The sequence below is a fragment of the Gambusia affinis genome, linkage group LG22, assembly GCF_019740435.1.
Source record: "Gambusia affinis linkage group LG22, SWU_Gaff_1.0, whole genome shotgun sequence".
Lineage (NCBI taxonomy): Eukaryota > Metazoa > Chordata > Actinopteri > Cyprinodontiformes > Poeciliidae > Gambusia > Gambusia affinis.
This window is the reverse complement of record NC_057889.1, coordinates 5,731,519-5,752,559: the sequence shown is the minus strand read 5'-3', so window position 1 is coordinate 5,752,559 and position 21,041 is coordinate 5,731,519. Positions and strand designations below refer to the sequence as shown.

The 21,041-nt window shown below is 38.8% G+C and overlaps 1 protein-coding gene and 1 long non-coding RNA gene across 3 annotated transcripts in view; one reads left to right on the top strand and one right to left on the bottom strand.

The window, feature by feature from the left end:
- LOC122824891 overlaps positions 1 to 21,041 on the top strand; it is a 64,827-nt gene that overhangs the window by 30,375 nt on the left and 13,411 nt on the right. Inside the window, exon 2 of the long non-coding RNA XR_006369560.1 lies at positions 12,843 to 12,968. This is a non-coding gene — a long non-coding RNA (uncharacterized LOC122824891). The remainder of the gene's footprint in view (positions 1 to 12,842; positions 12,969 to 21,041) is intronic.
- thbs1b (thrombospondin 1b) lies at positions 1,406 to 15,289 on the bottom strand. 2 transcript variants are annotated; one of them, XM_044105746.1, is made up of 23 exons: positions 14,930 to 15,289; positions 14,767 to 14,847; positions 14,074 to 14,633; positions 13,805 to 13,880; positions 13,419 to 13,502; positions 12,840 to 12,949; positions 11,871 to 11,996; positions 10,798 to 10,894; positions 9,830 to 10,003; positions 9,511 to 9,687; positions 8,019 to 8,192; positions 7,796 to 7,923; positions 7,566 to 7,718; positions 6,613 to 6,831; positions 6,420 to 6,527; positions 5,964 to 6,123; positions 5,758 to 5,876; positions 4,218 to 4,452; positions 3,911 to 4,138; positions 3,493 to 3,764; positions 3,317 to 3,414; positions 3,091 to 3,230; positions 1,406 to 3,001 (listed from the first exon to the last, which is right to left on the bottom strand). In XM_044105746.1, exons 2-23 carry the CDS (start codon positions 14,828 to 14,830, stop codon positions 2,994 to 2,996), a joined length of 3,510 nt encoding a protein of 1,169 aa, XP_043961681.1. In that variant the 5' UTR covers positions 14,831 to 14,847; positions 14,930 to 15,289; the 3' UTR covers positions 1,406 to 2,993. The 2 variants fall into 2 exon arrangements, with proteins under 2 accessions (XP_043961681.1, XP_043961682.1); XM_044105747.1 differs by having other exon boundaries at positions 1,422 to 3,001; positions 14,767 to 14,844.

The following is a 21,041-nucleotide window of genomic DNA, read 5'->3' as shown; positions in this document are numbered from 1 at the left end:
CAACAATAATAATGTTTTAACTCAGGAAGAGTTCAGGAGTCAATATTTGGTGGAATGACCAGGAGGTTCAGTGCAGTGGCCTCTTAGTTTTTTCCAGAGCTGTATATCTGTGTACATTCATTGGGATTCAGAAATTATTGTAATTCAACACAGAGATTTGACGCTTTTTACAAAAACTGGAAATAGCTGGTAAATACTATAAATCCACTAGTACTCTTTAAAACTTACTGATTAAAAGAATACATCATGAAATAGTTAACTGTTGTTTCGATTTCAAAAATACTTTTTTAGTCCCAAAGGGAAATTAAAACAGTCTTTTTGACTCATCTGGGATTTATTGCTTGAGCGTTACTTCAGCTTTTGTTAATCAGCTGCTTCCAGTTGTAAACAAATTTTTGCTGTGCTTATGCATCATAAAAAATTAGAAGCACCATCTCCCCCCAGGCCCTGCAATAGATAGATGACTTTTACTACCAGCGCCACTTTTTCCGGAGCAAACGTTGTGAAATATTCAGCATAATCGCTTTTTGCCAGAAGAACACGTCTTCTGGTGCTTCAACAAAGTTCCCAAGGCCTTTGAATGAGAAAGACGGTCACAGCACTACAGATCCTCCAAACTACTTAAATTTAAGTAGATGCTTTTCTTTATGTCTCCTCCTTGTTTTACTCTAAAGCCTACAGAGAAAGCAGCAGATCATGATTAAGTTGTAGTAAAGTTCAACAAATTTCTGTTTGTGATGCTTGGACTACTAGATGCATATTCGCTTAGGACTTCGGTTTGGTTGCATTCCCTTTGTATACTTATGTGATCTTAAGTTTTGCTGACAATATGGCCGTTGCATTGACCAATAAGATCATCAGCTGCCAAAATGAAATGTATATTTGCTTTTCTTTTGGTTCTGGTTGATAAATTGTCAGCAGTTTTTTGGGATTATTGTGTAAACTGATATAGATGTTATTCCAACCAACTGGAAATCAACGGTGTCGTTTTAAAGATTTAGTTAATAGGCTGACGTTCATTGAACTAGTTATATGCTGTATGTACAGCTCTGGAAAAAATAAGAAAACCTGATGGTCATTCCACCAAATATTGGTTTCGGAACTCTTGTTGAGTTAAAACATTAGTATTGTTGTTTCTAAATTAATACAAACTTGTTTTCTGTGCATTATTTGAGCTCTAAAAGCACTGCATTTCTCATTTTCTGCAAATAAATACTAAATTTTTGCTCATAATTTCAGAAACATGTCAGTAGCTTATAGAATAAAATAACAATGTTCATTTTACTCAAACATAAACCTATAAAAAGTAAAATCAAAGAATCTGATCATTTTAAGTGGTTTCTTAATTTTTGTCCAGATGTGTATATGTTGTTGGTGAATATTTAATACCAAAACAAAACATAAGTCTTTGTAGACTTTAACATTTTAACGTTTTATTTTTCTAAAGATGGTAACAAAAAATTTGCATTGAATAAAAACAGCATTTTGCTTTATACAACTAAGAAAATGTTTACAGACAAAACTAATAGAAACAGATACACAACAACAAAACAAAGTAAAACAATAAAGAACAGAACATCCTTGCGTCAGTGTGCAAACTGTTTATACAGACGGACATGTCCCCTTTTACAAGACCTCACATCCTGATAAATTATTTAAATAGCATGTATCTATACGCACACACAAATCAAGCTCTCACAAACAGCTAAGACAAACAAAACAATAATTTATTTGCTAAAAATAGCACTGAAAATATGTGGCAAAGCAAATGTATAAAAATGTCCCATTTGTACTGGGGCAGACCACGGCCCTGGGAACTCTGCTCTGCTTCTTAGATACAAAAACTATTTACAGCTTATGCTAGGGTAGCACTAGACTGTCCAACATTTCAGAAGATTATGAAAAGCATCGTTTTGTTTTATCAGATTATAAACAGCAATGAGGTAATAATTGTACATTGAAAATGTTATCTTTCTCTGCAAAAAAAGGTACAAAAATCACACCTTCATTTTTAAAAAAAGTTCTGAGGAATACCCAATTCACCTTGTAAATCAGCTTTTACTAGAATAAAGAAACAGATATTAGGAGTTTTACTCATTTTAGTACTACTTCTGTTCGCTGCCTACACTGTAGGCAAGAGTCGATAAGCTAGATGTATTTACATCATTTCATCTTGAAATCCTCAAAAGTTGAGGGACAGAAATCTCTTCAGTGACTAAATGGTGATTTTAGAATTGATCATGGCTTTTTGATACCAGGTGATTAGATTTTTCTCATTGGTTTAATATCGGAAGATCGTCGCTTTCATCTTATCCTGAGCCAAAAATTCTGACATCAGCTTGTGGTTCTTCTGTTAAAACTAGAACTAAGCTAGACTTAATTTCTCTACTCAACAGAAATTCTTAGGTAGACAGGTGAAGGATTTTCTTCATCCATTCATGGCTAATCTTCCACGCACACTGTTCGAGAATAAACACATACCTCCTGCAACTTAACATTCCCCCTAAATCATTTCAAGTCCTAAAATGTGCTGTGTTCATTCTTTGAATCCTCAAAAGTATCATTCACAAATCGTACAAGGAGTAGTCTGGTAAAGAACAGAGGGTATATGTTTTTTCTTTCTTTGGGATGTCTATCCAAAAAGTGAGGCACATGGGCTTGAAGATGAGAAACAGAGTAATGAAAAGGCATTGAAGTGAAGTGCATTTTGATCTGAGGAACCTTTCCCAATGTTGGTGTCCATCTTGCAAAGTCAGAGTCTTTTCAGCTCCCCTTGACCTCTGATCCTCAACCAGAAGTTGGCTCACTGGTGCTTTGCCCAAACCAACTTCAAGTTACCCTGAGGCTAACAGTGTGCCCTTCGCCCCATCCGAGAGTGCGTGCCACGGAAGAAAAGTAATGCAGAAATAAATCAGCTCCTGGACTTTGCAGAAGAAAATATGTTCTTACTTTACAAATAAAAGGTGCATTCCTCAGAGAGTTTGACCATCATTTTATGCATCTGTTGAAAGATAGGAGACAATAACAGGACTTAGCATAAACATTTGCAGTGTTTAGAGGAATGTTTACACTTTCTTCAATGTTACCCACCTCTGCATTCATACTTGAGGTCTGAGAAATAAACCATCTCTTGTGAGAAGACAAAAAGACCTAGCCTGCCACCTGCATACGTCTTGTCATAGATGCTACCAGAATCTGCCATGATCTTCTTACCCTCATACATCACAACTCTGTGGAAAGACAAATACAACTGAATAAGTTCAAAGATTGGAGTAAATAAATAATAAAAAACTGTGAAGCATTTCATTGTTCCCACCTGATCAGTCCTGTTCTTGGCCTGTGAATTAGATGCCACCTGTAGGCAGTGAAGTCTTTCCAGCCGACATTTTTAGGGTCGTGCCAGAGAGTGCGGACCTAATAACCAAGAAAAAAGGATCTGCAGTTTAGTCTGCCTGACAAACATCTAAATATATGAATCTAAATCTAGCCTACCTGTCCTGCGGTGTTGCCCGTGTGCCAGAGAGCATTTCTAAGGTGCTCTCCTGGGCCGGTGGTGGAGTTAACTACTTTGATGGACAGGCCTGAGTATCCCTGGGCCTTGGTGGGTTTACTGGACCAGTAGGTCTGCGTGATCTGCTTCCACATCACAACGTAGAACCTGGAACTGGATTGGTAGCCGAACACAAAGCCAGCATAATCGTCATCTCTCTCTGTGTTTATGAAGAAAGTTCCACTGAAGTCCACAGCGTTGAACTCGTGGTAACCTGTTGAAGAAAAGTGGCCGGAGAAAACGTTTTCATGAAGTTGTGCATCAAAAAAGACAAATGCAAGTACTGGAAGACTTTTTCTTATTCCATTTTTGGCTAGAAGAAAGCTTAAGAGAAATAAAATAAAAAGTAAACTAACATACCAACTGCAATGCCAGGATCGCAGTTGACAGTCTGAACCAGCTCTTTGCCTTGATGCCGGACAACCCAGTTAGGATCAATCTGGGAGGTGCCTTTTGGATCCAGAGGAACCATCTGGAACTTGCGGAAGTCTGTCTCACTGATATCGAAGTTCTCAGGACAAACATCATAGATATCAGGAACGTTGTCTTGGTCAAAGTCGTCTTTGCAAGCATCTCCACGACCATCGCCTGAGAAATTTGGTGCAAGTTAAGAATGTTTTTCCAGAAGTACTTGCACACTGTGGGATGTATTTCAGAATTTTCTTACCATCAGAATCCAGCTGGTCGGGGTTGAAAGCCAGTCTACAGTTGTCTTTGTCATCAGGGATGCCATCGTTGTCATCATCATGGTCACAGGCATCTCCCTTGCCATCCTTGTCGTGATCAGCCTGGTTGGCATTGGGAATATATGGGCAATTGTCCAGGTTGTTCTGGTGTCCGTCCTCGTCGATGTCCTGGTTACTGTCACACTTGTCTCCCACTCTGTCATCATCTGAATCCACCTGCAATCAGTTAATGTTAAATAATCTATATTACAGCATAATACGGGTTTAGACTGGATAGAATAACATGAGCATTTCAACTGATTTGTCTTGTGTTTTTGTTGAGATTAATTAGAACTGACCTTCAATGGTATTGCTGATAGGGCTGAAATGATTAACTGGATTAATCGTTGTGAATCGACTATTGAAATAATCGTCAGGTATGTTAATAATTGATTAAGCATTAACTTGAATATACAGACTCAAAAAAAGAGCCAATTTCTGAAAGACCATAATTAATCCAAACTTATACAAACAAGATATACATTTTGAATTGAAGATAATAAAAATCTTTGTCTCTAAATATGTTCTACACAAACCCAGCTAAAACTGACTTCATCTGGAAGCTAGCTATTTAGGTAGCTAGCTAACTAGCTAGTTTTAGCTTTATGTGTCGTGAAGCTAAAACTAGATTGAGCTGGTTCAAATTCTTTACAAAATAATCTGTTCAGCAGCTTTTGTATTATTAGTACTATTCCAAGTACAATCAAGTGCACATCAAAGGAATGCTATCTTATTGGATTAAAAAAAGGAATCGAACTATTTATTTGCATCTTTTAAGAGATTTCTACTATTGCGTAAAAAAGTCTTAAGTGAAAAATTTACAGTATTTGCCTTTTTTTTTAACCGATGAATCAATTAATCATCAGAATAATTTGATTGATTAGTTGATAACTAAAATAATTGTTAGTTGCGGCTCTACTTGTTTAGAACATTTGAAAATATTAGAACTAATGCATCCAGAAGTGGTAAGCAAGTTTCTTCTAGTCGTTTAAAGCAGCGCGCAATTTGTTTGTAAAAAACACTTTGACACACCCTTTCATTCCCCCAGCCCTCTGCCCAATTCCTGCTGTTCAACACATTCCTATTTCGCAGTGTAGCATGGCACAGGTGGACTGAACAGGCCTGTGCTGAATTGACATGGCATGCACATACTCCAATTCCTCCATAATATCCAGCCTAGGGCCTCTTCCCTCACATTAGCCAGCCAACGTCAATGGGCCATTGAAAAGGCCTCCTGCCACCCCCTCCTACCACGCCTTATTGAACTAATGTGCCCTTGAGCTGCATGCGGGATTTGCTCCGCCATTACATGGCGTGATAAAGCTTAGACAGCCACACAGGGCTAATCGCCGGGTCTCTCTCTCAATTGAAAGACAGATATATGCTGAGCTAGAGAGAAAGGCTTGGATCTGAATGTGGATTATTGTTGGTGGCTGAGGCGGAAGGAAATGGGGAAGGGAGTTTGTGTCTGTGTCCACACACCTGATCGGGATTATGTTCCAGAGGACAGTTATCACACATGTCTCCCACTCCGTCCAGATCTGTGTCTCTCTGGTCAACGTTGTATATATAGGGACAGTTGTCCTTCTCATTCAATATCCCTGGCAATCAACAATAAAACCTTAAAGATTAGAAACACCAAAGTAACTTTTTTTAGCAGTTTTTATATGAAAAATGCAAAGGCCTACCATCTCCATCAATGTCCACAGCACAGGCGTCTCCTTCGCCGTTGTTGTCAGTGTCAGTCTGGTCTGGGTTGCTGTTGTAAGGGCAGTTGTCACAGCGATCCCCCACTTCATCGCGGTCATAATCATACTGCCTGGGATTGTACACGAACGGGCAGTTGTCCTGTTTCACAAAGACAAATGAGGAGCTGATGACAAGTTTTCAGTCGCAGTGCTTATCTTTTGCTGTCTGGACCTGTCTATGTACACGGCGCAAGCAGAGCAGCATGAAAAGCTGCTTTATTTTCAGGCTCAGTTCTAATGTTTGGATTAGTGTCAGACAATGCAGGTGCCTTTGCTCGCTGCCTTAGCTTTGGTATTTATGGTTTTGGATGAGAATCAGTGAAAAACATTTGCTTTCCTGCCTCACCTCAGCTTTGTGGGGCATGACAGTTAAGATGCCAGAACACAAATACCAACCCTGTCATCAGGAATACTGTCATTGTCATCATCATCGTCACATGCGTCTCCAGTTCCATCCTTATCATAATCTTCCTGCCCTGAGTTTGGAAGATTGGGACAGTTGTCCTAAAAGACAAGAAATATGTTCAGACGTGCTGCTGGAAGGCAACATTACACGTAAGTTTATCGTTTCCTCCCTACTCTGACGAACCTTTTTACAGTGGTAGGTGGCATTCTCTACACAGACCAGATCAGCATTGGGCCATCCGTCCAAATCTGTGTCCTCTCCACAGATATGACCATTGCCAGCATATCCAGGCTTGCACTCGCAGCGGAACATGGGGTCGGAAAAGTGTCCGAGGTAGTTGCAGCGAGCGTTTTTGTTGCAATCATGGCTTCCATCGAGGCACGGATTACGGGGCGTGCACACCTGTAGATTGAAAGGTTTAAACACGAAGTAATCAGACAAATTATACCATTCTAAGTTATTACATTTTACTTCACACTATTATATATCCCACATAGTTCATTCACAACATAAATCAGCTTGTCTCAATTTATGTAAACATTGAAAAACTCATAGTACATCTTGATATGCATTCTGATTAGGCTCATTTGTCAGATTAAATGAGCAATTATTCAACATACTTTCCATTGATACCCAATTCATGTTTAGAAACATTCTCATTTTTAAAATCAGATATTTTCATTAGCTGTAAGTGCAAAATCATCATAATTAACAGAGATAAATGCCTGCAAACACCAGCCTGAGTGTAATTAATCTACATAATGTGTTACACGTTACTGAAATAAATTTAATACATGTGCAACTCAAAAGATGTAGAAATGATTGATCATTACTCAATTTCAGAATACATTATGCAGACATTTTGTCTGTACTGATGAAAATTGGCTTAAATTGGTTTTCATATGCTCAACTTGTTTCAAACAGCAGTTTCAATCTGTTATTAATGATTTTGTCATCAACAGACTGAGTGATTAAAAAGTTTAGAAGAAAGAATGAAAGTGTCTTCATAGCAAAATAAGTTACTCTTGCCTGATGCAGCAGGACAATGTCAGAACGATCAATAACTATAAATAGTTTATATAGGTTCATAAATATTCTGGACTCTACTTAGACAGAAAAGCCAGGTGTGCACTTGCCTGTTTATTAGCAACAGCTTGCTCAACACCTTTGCCAAATGGTTGGGGTCCTGAGTAGCGAGGAGGACAGGGCAGACAGTTGTATCCTGGCTCTGTGTTCTCACAGCGGTGCACACCGTTAAACTCAAAGCACGCATCTGGAACCTCCTTGCACTGTTTTTGTGGTTAAATAAAAATCCTTATTGTTTTTCCAGGGTAATCGGTTTTGCTCTGTAATCATGAACTCATACCTCGTCAACATCTTTGCACTTTATGCCATTTCCTGCGAAGCCAACTGGGCATTTCCCACACTTCCAGGAACCATCAGGGAAACTAGTGCACTTGGCTCCAGAAAAGCAAGGATTGGACAAGCATCCATCTGAAAACAACAAGAATAGTATGTTTTTAATCTTAAGAATGCTTCAGTGAAAAATAAAACGCAAACAACCTACAGTGGGCTTTAAAATGACTCACCTATTGGGCAAGCTTTCTTATTGCACATCTGTCTGTCTACGGCATCACCAACACACTCTTTACCACCATGCAGTGGGGCAGGATCATTGCACAGGCGCTTACGAGTTTGAATTCCACCCCCACAGGTGAGGGTGCACATACCCCAAGGCGACCAGGGTCCCCAGTTACCGTTAACTGGAGAGAGGAAATCATGATCAGTTTCTACCCTTGCTGCAAAATCCAGGAGTGAAATCAAGAAGTCAGTAGCTGTGTTTCTGTGAAGCATTACGTTGCGCAAAATCAAATGACGAGAATAAATTTGCTACCCTTTTTAAAAAACTCATGGGTGTGATAAAAGAAAAAAAAAAAATTGCGCCAGGATGAGGTGTTTTTCAGCCATATTGAAAGAATGTATTTTGCAAAACTGCAATGAAAATACTTTTTTTGCATCACAAAGTCACAGCTGGTTGTTACTACTGAGAAAAACCACAAAGAAGATGACAGGAAGTTGGATGACGTTTTTTTTTTTTTTTCTGGCGCCACCATAGCTCTCACAGAATCGCACAGTTCATAAAACGTTGTGTGTCATTTGAATGTGTTGAATCCATTATTCTTCTGTATAATTACCAACTAAAGTTTCCCCAAAACGCTGCAGATGTATAAGGCAGCGTTGATTTTGTTTTGGGCCAAATCAGGATCATGAGTGCTCTTAAAGGGCCGGTTGTGCCACAATGTATTGATAAACCTGTTCACAAACTGTTAAAATATCAGTCAATCCTTAAAATTAAATAATGTTTTTGAACATCTTTTCAGTTCCTCCAGGAAAATCACTTTTTAGTGATTTTTTTGGAATGAAAATCACCATTTTTGTGGTACTAATTTGGACATATTTGAGCATATCTATGACAGTAAATTTGACTTTTTATTACTCGTTGTATAGACCGTTGCTCTATACAGCGCTCTATGGACTACAATCTGACATCAATTAAGGCAGAAGCAGCTGTTAAGTACAAGTAAAGTTTTGGATGATTTTTGAGAAAATCTGCAATAAACTCCCAATTATTAGCGCAAAAAAAATGTGGGGATTTGTTGATTTTATTTATTTTTTTCTTGAATTTCCATGATAATTCTCAAGAAATTGCAGGGAATTAATTATATAATTTGTGAGTAAACAGATAAAAACTGCATTGATTTGATTAGTAACTTAATATTAAATCAAATATTAAATACTTAATGTTTGGTCTAGAATCCAGAGGGCCACGTAAAAAACTATGGTGGGCCAGATTTGGCCCACGGGCCTTGAGTTTGACACGTGGTTTAAGGGGTTTGTCGCTCCAACGCCGAATAACACGCAGACATCTCCTTTGATGATTGATGGTGATGATGAACACTAGCGCCATGATGGAATTTTGAATATATCTCAAGCAATTGTTTACATCCGTTGCTGCCGTTGGACGAGGATTTGTGCACATTTGTCATGAAAACGCGGCTAATGCAAGATGTTAAAACTCACTGGGACATGGAGACTTCTCGCACTTCTCAGTTTGGCGGCCCTCTCCCACACAGTCCCTGCCTCCCAGCTGAGGGGTGGGGGAGTTGCAGAGGCGGATTCGAGTGATGACACCAGAACCACAGGTGACTGAGCACGACGACCAGGGTGACCAATGACTCCAGTTTCCGTCCTGCTTGACTGAAGATTTGAAAATAAACAAAAAAGAGGTCATAGGTCAACAGGCAGCAAGTAAAGTGTTGGATTAATAACTAAAGCTAATAATGTTTTACTGATGGCAAAAAAACCAAAGCTTCCAGTAAGTGATATATTTGTTACTCACAGCGCTTGTCACACTCCTGGAGGTAGCAGTCGCGGGTTTGCACCGAGGTGCCCTCGCAGATATTATTGATACGGTCGCAAGAGCGCCCACGCTGCTGGATGCCCCGCCCACATGACACAGAACAATGAGTCCATTCAGACCAGGGCGACCAGCCGTCCTCAGCATAGTCACTCGCTGCGCAAGGGAGGGAGCGGGAGAGAATACAAAAAAAGAGGGAAACAATTAAAATGGTATTCCAGAGAGGCAGCAAGCCTTTTTTAAAACACCCCTGAGCATAAACAAAGAGGGCAAGCTCCTCAAGTGGAGGGCTAATGGAGAGGATTTAGCTGGGAATGAGAAGCAGAAAACGTTTTCTGTTTAGAGCCAAGGCAGATGACTAACACTCTGAGATAAGCCAGGGAAACAGAAGAGTTGACTGTACTCAAAATGACTGCAAAACATTGCAAAAACACAATATCTTACCAAGTTTTTTTGTCTAGTTTTAGTGAAAATATCTTGGTACAGTTGGAAAAAAACAAAACTAACTTGTCTTGTCTTTTTTATAGATTACTCCTATTTCTTGCTGAAAAGTTTCTTATAAGTTAATTTTGTCTTATTTCAAGTGTGCTGAGATATTTGCACCAGAAACTAGACCCAAAATTCTGTGTTTTTGGTGACATTGAATCTTTTAGTCCACCTTTACCACTGCAAAATGTAAAAATATTTTAGAACTCAAAGTACCAAAACACATAAGCCCCTTTTTCACATCAAATGGTATTTTTTTTAGCAGTCAAGTTATCTTAAAAGTTAGAAAGCCTTCTTTCAAAGGTAATGTGTTCCATCCTGGCCATTTTTGTGGTAAAGCAAACACAAATGGGTCTTTCAGTGAATGTGGCAGTGTTTGAATGCATCTTCTGTTAATTTAAAATGTATATATACAAGCATATGGGGTCCATTTATTTATATACACAGAAAATATCAATTCTTACGTGTTCCACAACGAGGACAGCATTCGCCATCGGGGACGGTGGCGTTGGCACACGGGATCAGAGGGCAGGAGATTTTGCGGCACACGGTGGCAGAGTTCTGCACAAAGAAAACTCATAATCAGATTAGTGGGTAGGAGATTAAGGGGAAAACTTTGACAAGAATTTGACTCTACACACTTGTATATGTCCCCTAATGACTGACAAAGCCATCATAACAGGCACCACATCGTTAAATAAAAATGTGATTGACAGTAACTTGCACTTCAGTGTTGAAATTTGTGCTTCAGCTTATCTGCTCTGGCACAGATCACTGTTCAGAGGCTGCATTGAGCTTAAGAAAATTGTGCGTGAGTAGGAAGTCAATTCACATGTTTGTTCGTGCAGCCAACACATTACATCCCTAGGTCAAATCACCCATGCAAGAAAAGGTAAAACACAGAGCCCTGGCAGGGAGTTTATACCCCCTGCAGATAACTACCTGCCCTCTAGATCAGGAGAGGGTTGGCATAAGCTCAAAATCCTGAATAAAATCAGATTGATGCTTTAAAGATCCAGGGGTACAAACAACTAAATATTGCCTCCTAGCACAACCTCATAAGTGAGTCTGGGCTCATAACTGCTCTATAGGTTTGCATGCTAATGCTCACCCTCCTGGATTTGATTACTGGCAGGAAACAATGTGGAAATAGACAGAAGTAGGAGAGAAAAAACTGCCCATAGGATTGAATTGTCCGTAGGATTCCTGCCAAGTATCCCCCCCTTTGTCAGAGCCAAGTTCTTGTTCCTAATTATGGACACCACTTAAAGTCTGTTAGAGTCCCCAAGGGCTACACTGATGCTGAATGTCTGACAAGAGACATGTCATTACTACACCAAAGACCGTCTACCTTCTGCAAAACCAACAAACTACTAATTACCAACACAAGCAGCAGAGGTGATGGTTAAGCACTCCTCATTCAATCTGTATTGTCTTAGTTTAAGAGTTTGTGTACAGGTACAAACCCTTCATATTTGTGTGACAGTTAAACATGCAGCAGACTCAAATGGTAGGTATTGGGGGGGAAGGGTTTCACCTGACAAGTGCACTCAGTGCAGTCATCGACGGTCCATTCGTCTTTGTTCTTGCGCACAATGCCGTTGTGGATGCAGACGCCACTATGTATGCCAATGCGGTTCTTAATAAGCTTGTTCTCATTTGTCTGGCGTTGTGGAAAAGAGAAAAATGCAACAATGTAATGGGTTTTGAGATTATATAAGTAGACTAAGTGCTGAAAAATAAGAACATAGTTAGTGTGGGTTATCACAAATGTTTCATTTATAGAAACTAAACCAAATCTAGCAGAGAGACGTAGTAACCCAACATGCATACCCTTCAATGGAATAGTGAATCCTGTGGATAAGACAGACTGTTTTTGCTTTATATTAATATTATATCATTTGTAAGTTCAAACTGTATGCAGATGACACTGCAATTTATATACACGAACCCAGCATGACACAGGTTGTGAATTAACCATTTTACACCTAAGTTTCAAATCTCTGTCTGCATATTTTTGCTTATCTTAACTGAATGCAGTTCTTTAAATATCCTGTGAGTAAATATATTTGCCCATTTATCCATAACAACTGGAACTTTCAATATCCAGCAAGTTATTTTTGTAATTTACCGTCTGTTAAGAGTGTCCCTGCTACTGTGGCAGTGAAATTACCATAATAACCGGATATTGGCTGGAAAGTTTCCCCTTTCAGAAACCGTTGGAGTTTTTCAGATAGCGCAAAGCATCGCAGAGTTACAGTATTTCAAATTTGGCTGTCGTCACTGTTCGGTCTGGAAGGGTTAACGAACAAACTCAATGATTAATGTTACACAGGATCTAAAACTGTCTTTACTTTATTCTAAAAGCCACTCAAGTGGTAATGGATTAAACAGTTTGTTGCACATTTGAAAAAACAACCATTTGTCTCCCTCTGATACATTTATAAATGCAAACTGCTCCTGTTAATTAAGCGAATAACCTAAAACGTTGACGTCTCGTCCTTACCAGTTGGCGGAGCTCATTGGACAGCTCCTTGACCACGACACCGAGGCCTTTCAGCTCCTTGAACATGCTGATCAGATCCTCACAGGAGAAGCCACACACCATCTGCAGGTCTTAAAAAACACAGTTCAGGTAAGTCTGTTGCAGACAGGTAACAAGGTATATCAAAGTTCTTGTTTTAAAATTGTTGAAATTCTTCTACTTCTGTATGTAGTTTACAAATTGATATACACTTTTTGTCAGCTGGCTTAAAGTAAGCTTCTAAACCTTTTTTCTTGCTTTTATGTAAGAAAAAAGATCCAAAGAAATAAAGACAGCCATGGTGTAAAAGCTAAAGGAGCACCATCCACCACTATAACTAAAGTAAATTTGTTATAAAATCTTGTTAGGAAGCTTCTGGCAACGTACCAACTGCTACCAGTGCATAATAATTGTCACACTTTAGATCAGTCAGATCATGTCATACGTTTTTCTTTCACATACTTCTGTAACTACTGGTTAATCTCATATCAGTCTATGTCTGGCCAGTTTTAGAGCTTTACTTACAAAGATGATGAAGTCCAAGTATTACACAGTGTTTACCTTTAGTTTTGTGTCCAGTGTACTCTGTTCTGATGGCAGAGGAGCCGTTCAGGTTAGTCACAATCATTGTGTCACTTGAAGCAGCTGAAAAGCAAAACGTCATAAAATCTCCAAGAGATCCCCAATTATCTCTATGTGCTTACTTAATGTCACAGCTAGACACATTTTAAATTAATGTCAAATGTAATTAGATGAAACACAAGACGTCAGAGAGATTTGTACCCTGAAATTCCTCAGAGACAAGTTAACCACTTTTAAGCTTTTACCAAGTAATTAGCGTGTAAATTACAACCAAAACAAACTCCCCACTGACAGCAGCTTGCTTTGTGTTGGCACTTTCTGGCGGATAATGAAGAGCACCGCGCTTCTTGGACTCGATTACTTACCGCTCTGGCATCCTTTGTTGCGCAGGATCGCGTCCAGCGTTGTTCCAAAAACAAACCGCACGTTTTGCAGCACCCCCTAAAAGCATCAATGTCAGAAAGAAAAAATGGTTATCAGTGCTGGATATATGAGAAACGCTTAGTTAGTCAGTCCGTCGTCCCTGGGTTGTGTGCGTAATTGCGCATAAATCCGGTGTTTCAGGCGTTCTTTCGTCTAAAACCGTAAGAAAACACAAGGCGTTCCGGAGTAAGAATCAATCTTCTGCGCTCACCATGAACCTGTCGTTCACTGCTCCCTTCCCGACTCGGAGCTGCGCGCCGGCTGGAGTGGCTTGCGTCAGGATGTTCTGGATGGGCGCGTCCAGCTCGGCGGTGTTCACCTCCTCGCATCCTGCGAACAGCTGCGCCCGGTCCTCCTGCACGAAGAGCGTGATGTTCTTCCAGCTACCGGTGGCCAGATCCACCTCCTCAATGGAAACCACCTGCTGCTTGTTCTCGGTGGAGTAAACAATATCCAGGGTGTTCGCCTTGCCGTTGGAGACGATCTCGAAGACGGGTCCGGAGCCGTCTCGCTTCTCCACGGTCAGGAGGCTGCCCCTGGTCCGTTTAAACTGCTTGAAGTTGAGCAGAAGTAGGAAGCCCCTTTCGGCGTGGACCGAGTCGATCAGGTCCCTGAAGGCGCTCTCGGGGACCGGGGGGATAAGGTCCGGGTTGAGGATCTTGTAGGCGGGGCTGTACGGGTCGTCTCCTTTCGCCAGGGTGACCCCGTGGTTCTTACTGGGGACTCGGATGAGCTCAAACAAATCAAACACACTATTGTCGTCTCGACTCTCTGCGGGTGAATAATAAGAAGCAGTAAGCTTTTGTCTGCATGAATACTAAATATTTAATCTTTTACGGCTTTTTAACATCAACTAAATGTTGGAACATTGGAACAATCTGATATTTAAATAGTTGAAGCTCACCTGCGACTCTCGCACCTTCACAGGAACAAAGCATCAGCAGCAAACATATTCCTGTCACCTTCATGGTGCAGCACAAACCTGCTGCCGCAAGTAAATTGAAATATCCAATAAATTAGGACTTCAGTCAAGGTTGAGCAAAGTGTGAAATATTTTTGACACTCACCTGCTCCCTTTAATGAAAGAAAAAGTTTACAAAAGTATAAAATCCCTTGAAAATGTGTAAAAAAAATTGCAATAATTCCAACGTCCTTATTTATAAAGTTAAAAATCCACAGTGAAAAGGGAAATTATGAAATCTTGCTCGTCTTTTTCCTCTTTGCCTAATTGAAAATGTGCCTCCTCTGGTATCCACCGCTAAAAAAACTCCCTTTTTAAGCCGAGGCAGCACAAAGTGTTATTTAAATAGTTTGATGCCTTTCCTAAGACGTGGCCTCGTCCAATCATGGTGAAGAGAGAAAAAGGGAAGAGCTTATCCTTTCAGTGCGCGGAGGGAGACAGAGGAGGGGGACTGGACGAGGGACCTGCGTCTGTGCGCCGCAATCAGACCCTTAATGGTGCTGTTTCCTCTTCCAGCTCCCACCCATCACATCTCTGAGGCATTTTCACCTCTTAGAGAATGTCTCGGAATATTTCAGAACTCATATTTTCGCTAATATTAGAAATTAAGCTTCTAAAAATCAGTCGGAGAACTCAATGAGCTGAACAGAATCAGATTCAATAGATAAATATCTTAATAAAATATATTTTGTTAATCATCTAGCTTTGTACAAACAGATTTGTTACATATGTTGGGTATTTTTTTCTATCTTAATTTGGTGTTATATTCTCTAATGGACCGGTGAGCTTCAGTTTCTGGGATTGCCTAGTTGCAGTTCCAGCTTCCACCGGTAGGAGCCGACGTGAGTTCACCGCAGAAATGCCTGAGGCTTTTCAAGGTAGAGCTGCGTAACACCTGAACTCCTGTTTAAATTATGGGAATTTTATTGATATTTTGGTGCATATTAAATACTCTACTACAATCTACAGTGTGTTAGATTTGTAATATTGTATCCTTATTTAGTGGGGAAGGACAAATTTCACACAAGCTGAATATATCCAGATTCATATTTTTTCTTTATTATCAATATAAATTTCGTTTGTATCCAACAGTTTTCTTTAGTTAAAGCTGTTCCAAATCAACAGGTTTTTCTTAACTTTTAGACCAGGCTGATTTTGATCAATAGAGTTGTGTTTTATGTAGTTTATTGGGTCAAACGTTTTGGGTCTCCTTCTTATTGGAATGACCAATATTCCTAATGCATGAGGAGATTTGATTTGGTGTCTCGAAACCTTTATCGCTTAGGGAAATAAATATACAAAGATTTCTAAGGAAACCTTTATACATAACACTTAAAAAGCATGAATTAAAACACTGGACTAGAATAACAAAAGACAATTAGCAAACTCAAACCAAGACTTATTAAAAAGCCCAGAACTCCAAACAATATTAGATATTGACCCTTTACACGTGACGTCACACTATCCAGAACTCCGCCCACTCCGCCTTGACGGACGTCAAAAAAAGGAGAAAAAAATCTCCCAATAAACTAGCCTAAAAACAGACATGTCTAACCTAATATTGCTTCTATTTAGTTGATTTTGCAGTAACAGATAAGGATGCAAACCAAACTTGTCATTGTATTTTAATAACTTGTAATGAGGACAGACGCAGCGGCGATGGATTGCAGCCGACTGGCAGCCTTCAGTGCAGCAAACACTTTTTATACATAAGGTAAGAATGTTAACGTTCATATCCTTTATAAGTAAGTGTGAACGATATCGTCGCATTAGGGAGAAGGTCGTGTGTGACCGTTAGTAACCATAGAGACAGTGCCACAGAGTCACGTAGCCTGACGTGTGGGAGAAGGTCCTAGGTAACCGTTAGTAACCATGGAGACAGTGCCGCAGAGTCACGTAGCCCAACGTGTGGTAGTAGCGTCTCGTCTTTTGTACGTTTTTATCCTGCTCCAGTGGAAGGGAAAACGCTGTTTATCTCGACTTGAACAAGTAGAAGCCATAAAACGACTGAGAAAAACAACTTTGGAAAACAATTTCATTCGCTCTTGTTCAACACTCGAGTCCTTCACTTCTGATGTCCATCAAGGCGCCTCCAATGTTTTAGTTGCAAAGGGTCAATATGGCATTCTCCTGCATATGACAACCAAATTTAATTTGAATAAAAATGTGTAAGATATTTAGAAGAAAGTGACAGATTAAAAGTATTGAAGAATATAAAGAACAAGAAAAGGATGAGCACCATCTCTCCTGAGTGGCATCAAGCATTGACAGATAGGTATTCAGAAAGTGACGTTCTTCTTTGAGTTGTGTAGTTTTTCCTCTTGATTTGTAAGACCCACACATTTCGGTGTGCTGTAATAGGCTTCAAAGCTCTGTGCTTTAACAGAGATGGTTGAACTGGATGATGCTGAAGGCCGGTTCAGATGTCCTGGGATGGAGCGGTACCCAGAGGTCAAAGTCAACCTGACGTCTTTGGTGCCAAAGAGTCTGTCTGGGATCAGGACTCTTCATTGAAGGTGCTTGTTTCAGCATGTGGAGGAGAAAGTTTTACTCCTACAAGTATTTTGATAGTTAACTGGCCTGCTGTGTAATACAAAAGATTTATCACAATGGATAAGTGTTAAGCAAAAAGAGCGATTTGAATCTGGTTTATTTCTTAATCTGAGCTTCTGCAGATATCAGCTTTTTGGTCTGTAAACTCTGCAGGTGGAAATTAGCATGTTTTTGTTATAATCTGGTATCTCTGCATCTCTCATTTTAAAAGGTTAATGAAATGTTGTACATTGTCTCTATAATTATAAACAGCATAAACAGTATTAAATTTATGCAAATGACAAACTGAATGCAAACTGGGGAAGAAGCGCTCAAAAGGAGAACAGCTTTAAAAAGGAAAGCTGAGACCATAAAGTAAAGTTAGAACACAATTTGTGCTTTAAATAGGAAAGAAAAACAACAACAAAAAGAAACGTGAATGAAACTGAGCAAAAAGTTTGCTGATCAAAATGTTAAAAAACAAGAAATGATAGAAAGGAAGTCTACAAAATACAATATACAGCAACACATTTTAAGCAGAAAAAAGGAGGAGTAAACATCCACCAAAAAACAAAATCCGCAAAGATATTTTAAGTTAATAGAAAAAAATATGTATATATTTCTAAGTCAAAAATTAGCTATAAAAAACACAGAAACTCTCTAGAAAAAAACTTGAAAATGTATGAGTTTGAAAAACTGCAAATTTTCTATAAAAAACTGGGGAAATTCTGAGTTTCGAAATTTAACTTTCGAAACTCAGAAATTTCCAAAACTTTCTGAGATTAATGTCGAAATTTCGGAGTTCTTTGACCTCAAGAAATAGGTCAAAGAGGAAAGGTAGAAACAACAAGAAGAAAGAAAAACATTTTGAAGTACATTGTCACCCGAATAGAACGCCAGCATCCAAATTTACGTACAGGAAATTGATGAGCTACATTTTATGACAGCTGAACAAAATTTTCCGTGACCTCCACCCTGACCTCCACCCTGACCTCTTCCTTGTTGTTGCTGCGGAGTTTCTGCTGCCCGACAGGTCGTGACCCGGCCTGAGGCTTCTTTCGGATTCTTGGTCGTTTGACACGCCTTCCTGCTGTAAGTCACCTTCTGGTGTCTAGAAGAGAATGAGTAAAGTTGAGTATTCTCTGGAAAAACACTAATGCCTGATCGGCTGTGTGCAAGAGGAAGTGATAGCAGGTGGAGTAATTTGCTTGTTGACTGGGATGAATTCCAGCACCGCTCACAGAATACAGGGAAACTGGGTCGATGGAGCAACATCCAGATAAACTTATCAACATTAGTGTGTTTCTATTTTACTCCACAGTCCCTGCTTACAGTTTATCACAGATTAGAAGTCCCCTTTTTTTTGTCAGTTGCACATATTTACGCTAAATCTATTAACGTTTCATATCATCCTCATAAAATAAAAAAACAGGAGAGTTTGTTTTAACAAAAAATTAGCAAAAATGGAGAAGAGAAATACAGATATGGACACAATGAAAACAAACATAAAGCTGTTCTTTAAATAGATAACATTATCTAGAATGTCCTCCCCAAAGCTCTAATCTGTATTTTAAAAAAGTACAGACTGCAGATTTGATGTTGCACAAACTGGATACAAAAGAAAGAAGGATTACTTTTTCCAACTGTTTAAAATTTTAATAATTAATTCAGGGCTCTGCAGCCTGCAAGTCTGGAGCTGCAAGTTACTCTTTGGTCCGTTCACAACGACTATTCATATGTTTGGCTTTCGATATAATAACAACTACATGCGGTTCTGATTAAAAAAAAAAAAAAAAAAAAAAAAACAGAAATAAAATATTTCACTGCAAAAAGCCTAAATCTTACCAAGTATTTTTTGTTTAGTTTATAGTGCAAATATCTTAGTACACTTGAATAAGACAAAACAAATTTACAAGTAACTTTTCAGTAAGAAATATGAGCTTGTTTTAAGGCAAAGGTTCCTTAATATTAACAAAAGAGTTCTACTTATTAGTGGAATAATCAGCTAGAGGAACGAAACATTTTAATTTATGATACTGTAAAAATTTCTTGTTCTACTTGCAGATTATTTTACTCATAACTAGTCATTTTTCATTAATTTTAAGGAGTTATTGCCTTGAAACATGTAAAGTTATTTGTAAATTAGTTTGGTCTTATGATATTTGCACTAAAATTAGACCAAAATACTTGGAGTTGTCTTTTGTCAAAATTTAAATGAGTTGTTAGTGGTCAAAAATCCTACAATGACCTTTTTTTTTCGGATTATATTGCATTAACCAAATTCTAATAATGTAACCACATTATCTTCAAACTTTTACCCAAATCTTGAATGATCTCCTGTTTCTAAACTTCTGATATTCACTGTGGCTGCACTTTTTAAATGTTCAACTTGAATTCATCATGTAAAAACAGAAACATTTGCGTCCAGCCTGTACTTGGGCTTTGCTTTTTTCACTCTGAAAATATTTTGAAAACAGCTTAAATCTTTAGAAAGAGCAAAGTTATTCTTTCCAGATGAGCTCGAAGAAAAAGATCTGACCTAGATTTCATCATCTCTCACTTTAATCGCCAATGAGTTTCTGATAACGGCCAAACCTTTGACCACATGTGCTGACAAATCAATTACAGTATCCATAAGAACGGGCGGAATAAACATTGATTCATGCTGCATGTGCGTCATGTTTTGGACCCGGTTTAGAAAGAAACTCAAGCCTGGGCTGCCATAATTAAAAAAAGCTCTCACATGATTTGAAATAAAATAAACATTTTAATTTGTGACTGACTTGAACCAAACACAGAAGCAAAAGCTTAATCAGCTGAACAATCTGAACAGCTACAATATTTTGGCGCTTAGTTTATGTCTAATTGAATTCCTGTTTTCAGCTGTTTTGCATCTTTTTATTCTCGGATTTTGGATTTGTCAAACCCCAAATATGCCAAAACAGCGCTGGATATTTAGCATACTGCACATTTAAAATTATTTATCTCACACTCACCGGTTTCCACTTGAGGTCATACGACTGCAGGGGTGTCAAACTCATTTTGGTTTTGGGTCAAATCCAGATCATGAATTCTCTAAAAGGGCCAGTTGTTCCAGACTGTATTGATAAAACCTGTTGACAAACACCTAAAATATCAATGAATTCTTAAAATTACATAATATTATTGAACATCTTTTCAGTTCCTCCAGGATTTTCGGATTCTTTTCGGGGGGGTTTTGGAATAAAAATCTAAGTGTTTGCTGTTTTTATATTTGCGCTTATTTTTGACAATAAATGTGACTTCTTATTATTTGCTGTATAGATCATGGACTATAATCTGACATCAATTGAACCTGAGGCAGCTGTTTAGTACAAGAAGGAAAGGTTTTGACAATTTTTGAGAAAAATCTGCAATAAACTCCCAATCATGTATTACGCATTTGTTGATTTTGCGTAAATTTCCACAATAGTTCTCAAGAATCTGGGGGAACGGATAGATATAATTTGGCACCAAACAAGTAAAAACTACATCGATTTGATTAACAAATCAAAAGAGCCACATAAAAAGCTCCAACGGACCAGATTAGACCCACAGGAATTGAGTATAACGCACGTACTCCTGTATTACTCAAATAACTTGAAACACATTTATTTCAACACATCAGTGAAAATTGTAAGTAAATTGTATGTTTCTTCTCTGTGTGT